The 14,817-nt window shown below is 45.8% G+C and overlaps 1 protein-coding gene and 1 long non-coding RNA gene across 3 annotated transcripts in view; one reads left to right on the top strand and one right to left on the bottom strand.

The window, feature by feature from the left end:
* The window catches only part of Bend4 (BEN domain containing 4), a 37,815-nt gene extending 25,479 nt beyond the window's left edge, over positions 1-12,336 (bottom strand). The window contains exons 1-2 of the mRNA XM_020167233.2: positions 11,695-12,336; positions 3,510-4,079 (exon numbers count right to left, since the gene is read on the bottom strand). Coding sequence (XP_020022822.2) covers positions 3,510-4,079; positions 11,695-12,226 — 1,102 coding nt within the window. The 5' untranslated portion in view covers positions 12,227-12,336. The remainder of the gene's footprint in view (positions 1-3,509; positions 4,080-11,694) is intronic.
* Positions 12,330-14,817, top strand: part of LOC141410981 (uncharacterized) — a 178,806-nt gene continuing 176,318 nt past the window's right edge. For both annotated transcript variants that reach the window (XR_012435819.1, XR_012435815.1), the window contains exon 1: positions 12,330-12,475. This is a non-coding gene — a long non-coding RNA (uncharacterized lncRNA). The remainder of the gene's footprint in view (positions 12,476-14,817) is intronic.

Raw genomic sequence — 14,817 nt, 5'->3', positions numbered from 1 at the left:
CAAGGGGATTAAACTTTGATCACAAGACAAAAGCGAGTGCACACAAGGGAGGGGTGAGGATAGGTAAGACACCTAAAAGATTAGCTAGCATTTGTTGCCCTTAACGCAGAGAAACTAAAGCAGATACCTTAAAGCAACTGAGGCCAACAGGAGAAGGGGACCAGGAACTAGAGAAAAGGTTAGATCAAAAAGAATTAACCTAGAAGGTAACACACACGCACAGGAAATCAATGTGAGTCAACTCCCTGTATAGCTATCCTTATCTCAACCAGCAAAACCCCTTGTTCCTTCCTATTATGGCTTATACTCTCTCTTCAACAAAATTAGAGATAAGGGCAAAATAGTTTCTGCCAGGTATCGAGGGATTGAGGGGGAGGGGGGGGCAGAATGGGTGGTAAGGGAGGGGGTGGGGGCAGGGGGGAGAAATGACCCAAGCATTGATGCACATTATGAATAATAAAAAAAAATATTTAAAAAAATGCATTGACCTCCAAAACAGGGGCAACAGGGACCAGTGGAGAGCAGGACACTGCTAAGGGAAAAATCGCTCCAAGTTATATGCAAAGTTACTGCTTGACAAAATATTTGGCACATGAAAATCAGCCTAGGGTGTCTAAAAGCCAACATTTGCCCTAAAATTACATAGTCAGGAAGAGTGAAGAATAGATCCCTGGTTGGTGTTCATCTGGAGGTAGGGGATGGGAGGTCCCAGCAAGAGTCAGTGAAGCCTCTCTTTGATGAAGTTTTCAACTCCCTGAGACACTTTCAACTTGCTTTTAGGTATAGGTAATGAGCACATATGATAAGTAATCACAAGTAAGTTTAGACTTACCTAATTTTATACTTCCTATACATAACTGCTAACCTAGCTTTTCATGTGCACTACTGGGTTCAAGCATGCATTACTTAATGCAATCACAGCTCTCCATGTGAAATGGTTATTGGTTCAAGTTCATGGAGGAGGTCATCAACAACACTGGGGTGTTTATAGTATCAGTGGTGATTATTAAGAGTATTTTCAACCAGTGTCTGATCATCAAGAAGGCTCAAGAAATGGCAGCATTTTCATCTTCCTGGGAAGTCCAAAGACAGTGATTAGTGGGACGTCAACAATGAGTTACCGGACACAGGCACTGACCTCATATAGATGCAGATACTAGAGAAAGGACAGAAGCTGAAATCTGCTTAGCCATATCAAGGTCACAGTCTGTCAAGTAGTTAAGATTAAGTGAGGTGAGTGTCTCCTCACCTTCCGCTCTAACAGAGCTACTCAGCATAAGACTGAGGTTGTGGTTCTGAATGGCTGGGTCAGCTTCTGTGGCTGGGTGGTCTCCCTCAGTGGAAGAGGAGAGGGAGTAAAATCTGAAAGTATGCCTTAGAGGTAAACCCAGTGAGCGGACCATGATTCCCAGGGCCGTTAAGATGTAAATCCCAGATGTTGACTACACTGGTATCTCCTGGTCCATACATCCTTCCAGGTTCTACTGGGGTATCTGCTGCAGTCAGTGCCGGCTTGGCTTGGGAAAATGTCATGACTGCATCTAACCCCAGATTTACTCCTCATGCTCTTCCTCCCCGAGACGACTGCACTAAAGCTAATTCCCAAATGTTCCAAGCCAAATTCTGGCCTGTTTGGGAATTCTCTTCAATGGAAGCACAGAAAGCATATCAGTTTCTGGTTTGGCTTTTTATTTTTTTGGTGGTACTGGGGTTTAAACTCGAGAGCCTCACACTTGTTAGATAGGCGCTCTACTTGAGTCATTCTGTCAGCTCCCTTTTCTCTGTGTGTGTTGAGTATTTTCAAAATAGACTGTTAGACCTATTTGCTCAGGCTGGCTTTGAACCGAAATCTTCCTGATCTCTATCTCCTGAGTAGGTAGGATTACAGGCATGAGCTGCAGGCGCCCAGCTGATTTGCCAATTCTTCACTTTTTTTTTTTTGGTTTTGCCTCCTATGTGTTCTGACAAACAGGTGGAAACTTTCTTCAGCAATTCCTCATTTCTATATCAGCTACCACATTGGGCAATGCAAAGGAACTGGTTTAAGTAAAGGTTATCATTTCTATTTATATATATGTACCAGCCTTAGAATTTTAAAATTCATTATGAACACTTTATGTTGCACATACTATATGAGTACAGTAATCCATATATGTTAATTAACCAGTGACTCTGTAGATTGGTAGGTATATGCTTTGGGGATGCACTTTTTTTTTTTTTTTTTTTTTTTTTGCAGTACTGGGGCTTGAACCCAGGGCCTTCACCTTGACTTCAACAGTACTTTTTGTGTGTATGTGTGTGAAGGGTTTTTTGAGATAGGGTCTTGTGAACTATTTGCCTGGTCTGGCTTCGATCCATAATCCTCCTGATCTCTGCCTCCTGAGTAGCTAGGATTACAGGCATGAGCCACCTGTACCCAGCAGGGATGCATTATTTAAAAGGTTTGAAGATAACTGTTCTAGCTAATGATCTTGTCTTTTGTAAGTCCCAGGCCCCAGGCATAAACTCAAAGATAAAAGTAAAATCAGTACTTTTTCCAATAGTGAAAAAAGTTAGCAACCCAGAGGTCTTGCCATACAAATGACTTTGTCCTGTTCAGGAGGGTGGGTGAAATGGAGAGGATGAAAATGGTGGATGCACTTAATACAACTGTATAAAAATAGAAGCCTGTTAAAATTGTTTTAAGAAAGCAGGGGAGGGGAGATGAGGAGGAATGATGGAGGGGGTGAATATGTGTATCATAATGAACCCTTCCTACAACTAATACATGCAAACAAATAGTAATGAAACAAAACGAAAAACCAACTTCACTCCTCTGAAACTCCAGAGTGTTTGAGAGACAGGAAATGCCTCAGTCAGCCAGGGGCACTAACCATTTAAGGCAATCTTAATTACTAGTTTATCTGTGACCTAAAAGTTTACAGTTTCTTATTACCCTCACGGGGGAGTCTGCATGCTAAAAAGACACCATGCCCATTAAAACTTAATAGGAAAGGCAAGGGAAATTCATGGAATAGAGACCATGTCATTTGTTCAGTACTAAATCCTGCCTCTGTGAAGATCAGCTCATTTCACTTTCCATCAATGATTAAGCCTTTAAAAATACAAAGCCTTGAAAAATACAAAAACTAAAAAAACAAAAAACCACAAAAGCCACATTAAAGGAACAGGACTACTTTTTGAAGGAAACTCAGGCACATAAGCACTTAAACCTATTTCAATGTCAAGGCATGACATCTAGGAATTACTTTTACATTGACAGAGACATCTTTCATGAGAACTATCGTCTTTAGGACTTTACCCAAGAATACTGCAGCTTAAGTACAGACAAGACAGGTTAGTGGCACATCTTGAGGACTCTATGTGCATGGTGGTTCTGTTTTTCAAACTTTTCTACACCCACGAGCCAAAAATAAATTTAAAAAAAAAAATCCAAACTACACACATATACAGGGTAACTGAGAAGAGCCAGAGTTGCAGGTATCATGCAAGTATACATGGCAGCGTACCTGGGATGCTCTCTAACTTCCTCCTGAGCTCTTCATTTTCTTGTTGCAGTGAAATGACCTCCTGCTCCAGCTCTTGGCAGCGAGGACAGTAGCCTTCCTCTTCCTCCTCTTCCTCCTCCTCCTCTGGCAGTGTAGAAGAGGATGGATGGCCATGGGATTCAGACGTTGCTGGGGAGGCCCAGCCACCTAGCGTGTGCACAGGGGAGGTTGAAAGAGGATCCACGTCTGCCAGATGGCTATACTCACTGACCGATGAGACGTTTGGAGTCGGGAAGCTCCCCGAGAGCAGGTAATTTTGGAGAGAGTCAGTGAAAACTCTCAAAAAGGCAGAAGTTTGTTGTTTCCTTTGCATATATTGCATCTCTATGTCAACACTGTCTGAGGTCTGACTGTGGACCCCTTTCCCAATGTGACATGGTTCCTGTCTTTCGTTGTAACTAGAGCCTTCCTGCTTTACGCAAGAAATCATGGATTGAGAATGGTTGGAGTCCAGAAGTTTCCCTCCACAATTTAAGAGACTAAGGACGCGACTGCACTGCTGGGCAAAGGCATCCAAGATCATACGACTCTCTGAAATGAAATAAAAAGACCCTATCAGTGACTGACAGCAAAAGTCTTCATTTTTGAGTTTAACATTCAAACACATTAAAAGTATGTATTTCTATCCTCTGTCATAAACCAAGGCAATAGTGAATCCACAATTAGGAGGACTGTAACTGGTGAGATGCCTGTTGAGTCACCCCCAACCCATTCCCCTAAGGAACAGCTGGACTGTGACTCTGGGCAGCATAGAGATTTCCCTCTCTGCAGCATTAACTGACTGCACAGGTCTGAACTCACACCTTCGGCTTCATTAATATCCTTACACTAATGAATCGAGCCAGCCACTGCAGACTCAATTCCTCACTGATAGGAGGGCTTACAGCAATCATTACTTCTATTTCTGGAGTGCCCCCATGCCCTTGCTATTAATCAGCTGATACAATCCCTGCCAGGAGTATGTAGCTCCAGATGCAAACTGGAAGAGGTAAGTCTTTCTGAAGAACTCACTAGAAATCTCAGGTAAAACAAAAGAGTGGGTTCTACTGGCAAAGGACAAGCACAAAACAAAACTGTGTGTCGTCCAACATCTGTGTTCACTATGCTCCCTTTTAATTTACCTAATTTGGATTTCTTGCCAAGACCAAGTTTTAGGCTGACCTAGCTCAGTATCATTTGAAAATCAGTAGTGCCTCTTCTCAGAGCCACTTCCACTAGACTGTCAAATCTCCTAAAATGGCACAAGGCATGGGTGCCAGGTAGCCCACACAAGTCACCTCTAATACATATTAACTGTCAAGCAGTGAAAAGCAAAAAGCAAAGAGAAACCCATCAACCCACTGCAAAAAATAAAGGAAAATCCCTCCCAAACTGAGGAAATGTTACTTAACGTCCCCAGTCCACAGTTCTTGAAAACCTACCCTGAATGTCAATGTCATATATAGCTTGCTCTCACTGAGCCTGAGCTACTGTCGGTAACCCAGGGTTACTTTCCAGAGCTTACACAGGCTTATGAGGGGGCTTCTTATTTCCTCTTCCGCTTACCAGAAAAACACTAGAGATTGAATGTAGATGCTACTAAATCTTGCGGATGATAGAAATTAACTACTTATCACTGTAAATGTTAACTGGTCTTATTTTTCTAGAATTAAAAAACCTTCTGAAGTAAAAACATTACATGCTCAAAGACTTCTAAGAGGTGAGAACAGATGCCCTTTAGAGGGCTGGAGGAATGGCTCAAGTGGTAGAGTGCCTGGTTTGCAAGCATGAAACTCTGAGTTCAAACCCCAGTCACACCTTATTTAAAAAAAAAGGAAACCCTCTAGAAAATCTAGGGCATGTAGGACATGCAACCAATGAAATTATACTTCAAGTGGTCTCTGTGTTAACCAGAAACTGTAGTTTGACATATAGTCCCATTACTTGGGAGGCTGAGGCAGGAGGATCACTTGAACCCAGGAGATGGAGACCAGTCTGGGCAATATAACAAGCTCCCATCTGAAAAAAAAAAATAGAAAAAGAAAAGAAAGACCAGGCATGGTGATGTACACTGTTGGAATCCCAGCTATTAATAGGAGGTGGAAATCAGAAGGTTCAAGGTTAGCAGAGAAAAAATTTAGCAAGACCCTATCTCAACTAACAAGTTAGGCACCATGGTTCACATCTACAATCCCAGCTACATGGGAGACAGAGGAAGACTGAGGTCTGAGGACAGCCGGGGAAAAAAGCAAGATCCCATGTGAAAAATAACCTAAAGCAAAGAGGACCGGCCCAAGCTCAAACCCCAGTACAGGGAAGAGAGGAGAAGGGAGAGTGGGTGAGAGGGAAGGAAATGTCTTTGAACTTGATGCTCCACTATAGGCTTTTTTTCTCAGTATTTTTTCATGAAGCAAATAGGAAGAGAGGTACTCAAATGCCATTCCAACTATTTACTAAGAATATAACTGAGTATCAGGGCACACTCCTACAATCTCAGCTATTAGGGAAGCTGGGGCAGAAGGACAGCCTGGGCCACTTAGTCGAACTCTGCCTCAAAATAAAGTAATTTTAAAATGGGGAGTAGGGGGACAGAAAGCTGGACTAGAGCTTGGCAGTAGAATCCATGTCATGCTAGGCCCTAGGTACCACAAAATAATGATAATAGTATCTGGAAAGCCCACAGCACAGTGCTCCACAGAAGAAGCATCCCACACATCCCCCAAATCTGTACAATGCAACCATTCCAGAATTCTTCCAACGACCTGAGTCAGAATCCAGAGGCCAGATCTCTTCCATCCAGGAGAGGACTGGACTGTGCTGGGTGGAAGGCCAGACAGTGCCTCAAGAAATGCTGATCGGATGCGTGGTGGGGACTCTTGCTTGGGGTGGGGTGGCAGGACCACCTGTGGAGGCTTAGCGTCCACAGGACCGTTTTCTCCTTGGGACAGCACGTTCCTTCTGCACAGGAGAAAGCCTGTACCTGACCCTCCTTCCCTCTCTTGGCCATCTTCTTCCCAGGGCAAGGTCCTCAAAATCGAGGAATTCTCTACATAAACTGCTTTGAGAGAGAGGCTCACGCAGGTTTCTTCCCTGAACTATTCATCCAAAGACAGTGCAGGGCATGGGAGCTTGAAGTGTGAAGTGTGCACCCTTATATCTGCATGCAAGGTCCCTTCTAGTGGAAGACAAAGCAGGAAGTGGGAAGACTCCCTGCTGAAATGAGTTGGCTGAAAATCCGAAAGTCTAGACTAGTCATTAAGAAGATGGTATTTGTCAAGGGAGGTGACTAGAACACATTTTACTTACCAGTTTGTTAAAATACTTGGATACCATTTCTTTACAATGACCTAAACTAAGAAAGTAAACGGTTGAACCACACAGGGAGGTGGGGGGCTAAGATGCTGCACTCTCATTATTTTACTTCCCAGTTTTGTTCTTTTATTAGTAAAATCAAAGGATAATATTGATTGGGAATGTTCAATTCTCACACAACAGCAGTTTTCATTCATTTTAATCTTATAATCCTATCCTAGACCTGAAGTTGTATTTACTATTTGCATTTTAATCAGCCTAGCCTCAATTGATTTACCGTCTATACACCTTTACTATAACCTTGATGAAAGGGACAAACACACAAGGAAAGAACAGAACTGCCTAGAAAGAGCTATTTGTGAATGTATCTGTCCACATTCTACAAAACACTGAGTAGTTCTAATCATATTGATGAATCACATTATGGCATGGATTTTAAGGGGAAAAAAATCTGACTTAGAGACAAAAGTGGTTTGTTTTCTTAATTGAAGGATAAACTCATAACATGGTGAGAAAAAATCATTATGTAATATTCTACATTATGAAGATAATCTATTAAAGTGCACTCAGAATATCAGAGAATAGCTACAATCATAAAATAGTTCTTGCATGCAGTTTTTAAAATGCTTCCTTGTGAATTTGTTCTCAGAATTGATAAATAGAAACATAGAAACTGTAAAACCTTAAAGTTGAATTTTTCCTCTTTCCCATATTTTGAAATATTTGAATAATATATTTTCATATTGATACACAGAAGAGTGTGATGAAAAATAGTACTATTACACTTGGTGGGGAAACCAGAAACTCTTTCATACATGTTGCAGTCAGCAACACTTCAGCTCTCTAGACAGAAATTAAGAGATGTAAGTAGTATGTGAATACTACTTGCATATATGTAAGTAGTGTGTGAGTACTACTTGCATACATGTAGTGTGTGAGTACTACTTGCATACATGTAAGTGCTACACACTATATGTAAGTACTATGTTCATTAGTCTATTACCGCTAACAAAGAAAAGGTTTGTTTTCATATGAACACAAGTGATCCATGATTCCTAACTGAACAAACTGTGAACACATTTCCTAATTTTAACTTTGGAAGTCAGACTGCCCCCTCATTCAACAGACAGCAGGAGAGGCTTTAAAACTGTTTTATCCCACTCCCTAAAATTAAACACCATAAAATGTAAATAAGTCATAATCACAAAGCACTCTAAAATGACCACTTTTAATTTATTTTTGTTTTATTGTGCAGCCTGGTGGGAATGGGATCATGTAGCAAACTGCCCAGTCTGATTCCAAAATCTGAAGTCACGACTTCTTTTAATTAAAAAATTCATTTCTCGAAATTCTTCTGCATGTAAATGGTGTAACCCATCCTAAACATGAATGAGTGACTAAGAAGAGGGAGGGAAGTCCTCCCTACTTGAACATCCCTCTTTGTCAGGAAAGCTTTGCATGGAATGTGCTCATCACTGCAGATCCCCAAGAGAATTCTCTGTGAGGGAGCTCGCAGTAGTCAAGATTAGTGGTAACCTTCTGATTTTAGCCCAGTGAAGGGTGAACTATATTAATGCTAAAAATGCAGAAGCAGGAATTTTTTTAATGGCCTACTCTCGTGTATTCAGATTATGTCTACCAAAGGACTTCCAACTAGTTCAGAATAGATGATTCCCTTTAAACATTAACTTCTTTTTAAGAGAAGACTTCATGGCATAAAAAATAGAAGTTAGAAAATGAAAGCATCAGCCTTGTCTTAAATCAGTGAATGATGTCTTTTTAAAAAATGCCATCCATTTTTTTCATGGCAAACATCAACATAGCAAAACAGGATGCAATTTTTCTAAATAAATAAATCAATGATGTGTCAAAAATTAACAGATGAGTTAATATACTCTGTGCTATCAAAACCAGATGGTGCTTCCTAATATTCATCCTGCTCAGTCAATCCCTGAATATTTTCTGGACCATCGGTATATAAAATAGGATGCTGCTATTTGTGATGGCAAACAAAAGCAATCATGCCTGCCAAGCACATACTATAACAGGCAGCATTTCAGCTCTGCTAGACAGAAAGTAATTAGAATGCTTTTAATGTCCAAAAGAATGATGCTGATAGGCTGCCACAGATGTGTAGATTTATGAATATTTATATGGTGGTTTATAGCTGACACTTTTATCAGTTGAAGAAGATAAAATATCTGCCTGACTCAAAAGCTTGACAGTCAGGTTAATAAAATCTCATTAAAGAGAATGACCTATGCAATTATATAGGATTTATTGTAATTCATTTTTGATTGTACTCTGCTTAAAGATGCAATTTCCCATTTCCTGATGCCAAATTTAGGCTGCATATCAAGATCTACATGGGTTTTAACTCTAAGCCTCCCACAGAGGAAAAATACACTTTTAAAACCATGGTGTACTACCCCTTTTAAGGAAAATTATACTCTTCATAAGATTTTATAAGAATGTCGGAAAAAAATCTATTTTTAATCATATATTTCTCTTCTCAAAGGCTAATAGCACTTAGTGGCAAATAGGATTCACTTCAGCTTTTTCACTACACGTACCTTCTACAGTTAGACATGCCTCTCCTATCCTGGACTCACACCATCAGTATTTTCAGTTTACTAGGTGGCCAGAGATACCATGATTACACTGTTGTGAGGGTGCAACACGCAAAGTCCCATTCTGCCCCACCCCACATGTTTAAATGGCCTCCTGTGCACACCAGTTCATTGGTTCAAAGTGGAACCATTAGTTCCTCAAAGATCCAATCAGCTCTTTAGGTGGCTGTCCCTCTGATGGCCACTCATATCACTGTACCTGGTGAAATGGCATTGTCCATCCATGATTAAAATGACAATTCATGATGTCTAGTTCTATGGCTTTTTTCGCTTTGTCCCAGAACATTTCCCAATGATGGAAGAAATCTACCATCCAATTTTCTTCTTTCCAAGAAGCAGTAGCCATCTAGTCTGGATGGCTTATCCCATACTATCAACCTTATCCCTAAGACCTGCTTTAAAAAAAAAAAAGCAGCCCCTGGAAATAAAGGCAACAGGAAGTTGGAAGGACATCAAAAAAGTCCCCTTTACAACTTTGGATTCAGTCACGTTGATTTCTACCTAGGAACAGAGACAAATTAAAACTAAACAGAGCACTAGAAGAAACACTGAATGTGAATACTTAGAACAAGATAAGAATGCAGAAAAACCGGGGGTGGAGGGAACCTCCACATGAAGGAAAGACAGCAGAGAAACTTTCAGAGCAGGAGAGCACAGAAAGATGGGCAAGTGCCTACAATACAAAGAAACGATACAGGGGACAGGCAGGGAAAGCCATGTTGGGCCATGGATGAAATGGAAGTGAGGAGGTAGATTTGCAGTGTGTAAAGGGAAGTAGAAGGCTGAAAGATGGTCAGCAAAGCCTGAAAGGAGGAGTACAAGACAACCAAAAACTAAACCTGGCAGAAAAATGGACATGGTGGAACCAAAGAGGAGGATAAGCAGCAAGCAAAATATGGGAAATGGATAAAGGACCCAAAGTGCTGAAAAACAACATAAAAATGAGAACGCTGAGCTGGGGAATAAACGTGTGCATAAACAAGTAGTAGTGACACCAATGCTAACGAGACAGAACACGATCCTCATCACCAGGAAAACAGGCGAACAGCCCAACAATGAATATAAGAACACAATGGAATATTGGGCCAATAGCAACTAGAAAAGGGAAAAAAAAAAAAAAAAAAAAGCAAAACCACCCCACAGGCAAAAGGAAGCCCTCCCCCCAGCCCCACTCAAAACCTTCTAGTATCTCCAAATCAGGGCGGATGAGACAGAACAAGTCTTCCCCATAACCTGTAATTAGATTTTCTGTCTCAAAACCAATCCTTCACGTGTCAAAATACTGACAAACAGCAGAACATTTGGCATAGGCATCTCTAACTCATTTATAGACAATGTCTTCTATTTTCCCTAGGGAAAAAAAAAAGGCTCAGGTCAGTGACAGAAGAATGTGGGGGCTCTAGGGAGCGGAGTGCTGCAAGAGGCCGGAGAAGGAACTTCAGTGGCCGCGTCCCCGGGAGCGGAGCGCCCTTGGGTGCAGGCCCAGGTGGCCTCTCGCCAGCCGGTCCCTTGCGGCGTGACGGCCTTCCCGGGGCGGAGGCGTGGGGACCCCGCGCACGAGCCCCCCAGCAAGCGTCCCTACCGGACGCGGTGCGGCAACCAGTATCTGTCCCAGGATCCGGGCGCGGCGGCGACGACGACGACAGCCCGCGCTCCTGGGGCTTTCGGGACACCATGGTTCCACCATGGCAGCACGAGTGCCAGGTCCACGCGTGGCTAGTGCGGGGGAGCCAGGCGTCTGGGCTACGACTGGGACTTAGTGATGAATGAGAAAAAAGGCAGAGAGCGAGCGCCACGCGCGCACGGAACAGCAGCAGAGCCGAGAGGAAGCGCAGTGACCGCGACCGCGGCGCGCGTCCCGGAGGTGCAGGAAAAGAACGGGAAAGCAGGGGGGAAAACGGAGGAAAAGTGGAGTAGCGGAGGATAAAGCCCAGCCCGTCCCAGCCCTACCTACCCGGTCGCCACGGTCCCCCTGGAGCTCCCCGCCCTCCGCCGCGCTCAAGCGCGTGGGACCCGCGCCGCGGAGCCACCTGTTAGGAGCGCGCCGTCGGAGGCCCGGGCCGCAGCGGCGCCAGGGAACCTTCCAGAAGTTGCTGCGAGCGCGTTACGACGCCGGGACACCCCTCCTTTCTCTCCCCACTCCCACCCCGGTCCCCAGCTTCTCCAGACCCGTCCCTCCCCACCCCGCCGTGGCGCGCAGCAAAGTTACGCCCCGCACTCGGTACCTGCGCTGAGCTCCAGGCTGGCGCCGTCGCTACCCGCGAGGCTGCTGCCCGCGGCCGCCGCCGGGCCGGGGCCGTACCTGACGACGGCGGCGAAGGAGGACGACGACGAGGCGGCGGGGGCCGGGAGCGGGAGCGGCGGCGGCGGCGGCGGAGGGGGCGGCGGCGCCGGAGTCCTCAGGTGGCCCTGGGACGCGGCGGGCGTGCAGGACGGCGACGACGACGAGGCGGCGGCGGCGGCGGCCCGGCCGGGCGCGGGCGGGTAGGAAGTCTGCGTCGGGAACTGCGGCGGCGGCGGCGGCGGCGGCGGCGGCGGCGGCGGCTCGCTGCTGCTGATGGAGACGGCGGCGTGGGGAGCGAAGGGCGGCGGGGGCGGCCGCACGTGCGGCAGCTCCAGCAGCGTCGGTCTGTCGTAGCGCTTGGCCAGCGCCGGGCGCTTGCTGGGGAACGTCTTGAGGACGCTGTAGGGGCTGCGCTGCTTGTAGATTTTGGGGACGCTGGGCCCCTCCTCCGCGGGCTGCATCTCCTCCTCCATTCCGCGTCTCAGGGCCGGGCCCCCGGCGCGCGTCCCCTCCCCGCCCGGCGCCGGGCTCCGCGGGTGCAGCGGCCACCCGCCCGCCGCTTCGGCCCCGGAGCGCGCGAGTGGGAGGGTGTGTGTCTGTGCCGTGGCCGCCGCCGCCGCCGCCTGTCGCCGAGCCTGGCATCTCCGAGCCCCCGCGCGGGGGGCTGCCGCCCGAGCGCTGATTGACAGCCCGCCTCGCCAATGCCTGGAGGGAGAAAGGAGGTAAAGAGCAAGTGTTTAGGGTAATAGCTGCTAATGATAATGGGGGCGGGGCGGGGCCTGCCGCCGCCGCCGCCCGCGGGTCGGCCCGCGCCGCGACGGGGGAGGGGAGGAGAAGGGAGGCAACGCGAAAGCAAAGCAAGAGAAGGAAGGGGGTAGACCTGGAGGGCGTCCTGGTAACAGGTGAAAAAGCTGGGAACCCGGCTCCCGGCCACGGCGAAGCTACGGAGCCCCAGATGCACCCGAAGCGTGTGCAACTGCCGGCGGGTCCGAGCCCCGGGGAGTGAGCGCCTGGCGCCCCCCTGCGTGACCTCCAACTCTGGAGTTGCGCGGAGGGGGTGGGACCCAGGGGTGAGGGCGGGGTCGCCTGCGCCGAGGTGCGGCGAGTTCTTGCAAGGGACTGCTCCCCCGCCTGCTTCGGGGCACTACTGCAAGGGCTTGGCCCCATGCGGCTGGGTGCGCTCTCCAGGGGTCCTGCTCTCCCACGGCTTGCGGCCTCAGCTCAGGCCGGTCCCAAAAGCGCCCAGGGCTTTGTACTTGCACATGAATTCATTTGTTCCCCTTGGAAACCCTCAGAGAGTGCGTGACGCTTTCGTTTCTCCCCATTTCACAGAGCAGAAAACCGAGGCTCTGCCCAAAGTCACACACCGAGCAGTGGAGTGACTGAGTTGCGGGGATGCATACAAGTCGATTGAATTCAAATCCTGCTTTGTGTTTGTTGGGGTGGGGGAAATTGTTTGGTGTTTGTTTTGGTGGACTGAGGTTTGAACTCAGGGATTCGCTCTTACAAAGCTATGGGGTCCAGGCTCACCCCAAACTCCATCCTACTGCTTCAGCTTCTTAAATTCTGGGATTACAGACATCATCCACCACGCCCCGCTAAAATCCATAGGTTTTATAGCAAGTAGACAGCAAATGAGGGTAAAAACATGACCTGCCCCCTCACTTTGGGATGGTGAGTACTTACAACAGCATCATTTTTTTTATGTAGATATTTGCAGGACTAAAGTAGCCTGAGAACTGTCACTCCTGAAATTGCCCAAACTCACTGCAACTGGTTTGTAGAGAGCATACAATTTCAGTAGTTGTTTGAATGAGAGAAGCTCGCAGTGGTTTGGAGGACCCCCATGGAGTACAAATATCTTAAATATAGAGGAAGGGCCTGGCTTCTCCCAGCCACTGTTTGGAGCTGAGTTCATTCCTCTCTGTACCCTTCCGTTAGACCAACTCCATCACCAGCATCCCTGCTCCCAGGTTTAGTTTCCTGCCTTCATTCATTATCCTGGTCAGAGTCAGGGGTGCTTCTCTATGTAAGACCCTCATCTCTCCACTCTGAGGTTTCCTTTCCAGAGCTTTTCTTTCAGTCTTGGCAATGTGACCCTTTTTTTTTTTTTTCTGGGGTCTAGGTCTTTAGACTTTCATTCCCTGATGTCTCCCTCCTTTGGAATAGTTCTGTTCTTTGCTGGTTGGGCCTCTATGTCCCTCCACCCCAGATTATCTCCCTTCCCACTGCAGGCTCCTCAGATGGTGCTGGGCCCCCTCCCTTTATTAGAGATGAAATAAATAATGCCATAAATAAAAGTATTTGGGAGTCCAGGAACTGTCAGGGCTGATTAGGGCATAGAGGACATTTTCTTTCTCATTATGCAAAAGCATTTCATGGGGAAATAAAAGAGGTTTCATTGTAACTCATGCATGTCATATTTCAAGAAATTCAAGATATTAATCATATTTAACATTATTTGCAGCGTTTCTCTCTGGCTTCTGAAAACTGCTAAATGAGGACACGTGGATCACTAGGAAGAAGGGAGACAAGCACAAGAGGGACGGTTAAGAAATAATGAAATGCTGGCAAAAGACAGGGAATGAGATGCCAGAGAGATGTTTCTTAGGCACATAAGTGAGAAATAGGGGAGCTGCTGGTGAGACGTGAGACAGCTGAAATTGAACGACATACTGGAGGAAATAAATGATAACAAGTCTCCCCACACTTTCCTTTCTGTAGAGCAGTTCTGAATTTTGCACTGAAATATTTCTCTCCTACTTTTATTCCCAGATAATTTGCCAATAAGTACTGGCTTTGGAAAAGAAATTGGGGTGGTGGTTGCATGGGGGCTTTGAGGGAAGAAATCCTTTAGTCCTCTACTGAAAAAAAAAATGGTTCTTGTACCTAGAGGCTCTCTCTTCTGCTTAGATAATTTTCATTTATATCATCTTAACTACAAATACCTTAAGACATGGGGACTAGTACTTCTGTTCTTATATTTTACCAACTGAAAGGACCTGCCATCCTTACATCAAAAAATGGTCATTTTCTTAAATAAAATTGAATATTAAGTTAGTGA

The sequence above is a fragment of the Castor canadensis genome, chromosome 9, assembly GCF_047511655.1.
Source record: "Castor canadensis chromosome 9, mCasCan1.hap1v2, whole genome shotgun sequence".
Classification (NCBI taxonomy): Eukaryota; Metazoa; Chordata; class Mammalia; order Rodentia; family Castoridae; genus Castor; species Castor canadensis.
This window is presented reverse-complemented; position numbering and strand designations above follow the sequence as displayed.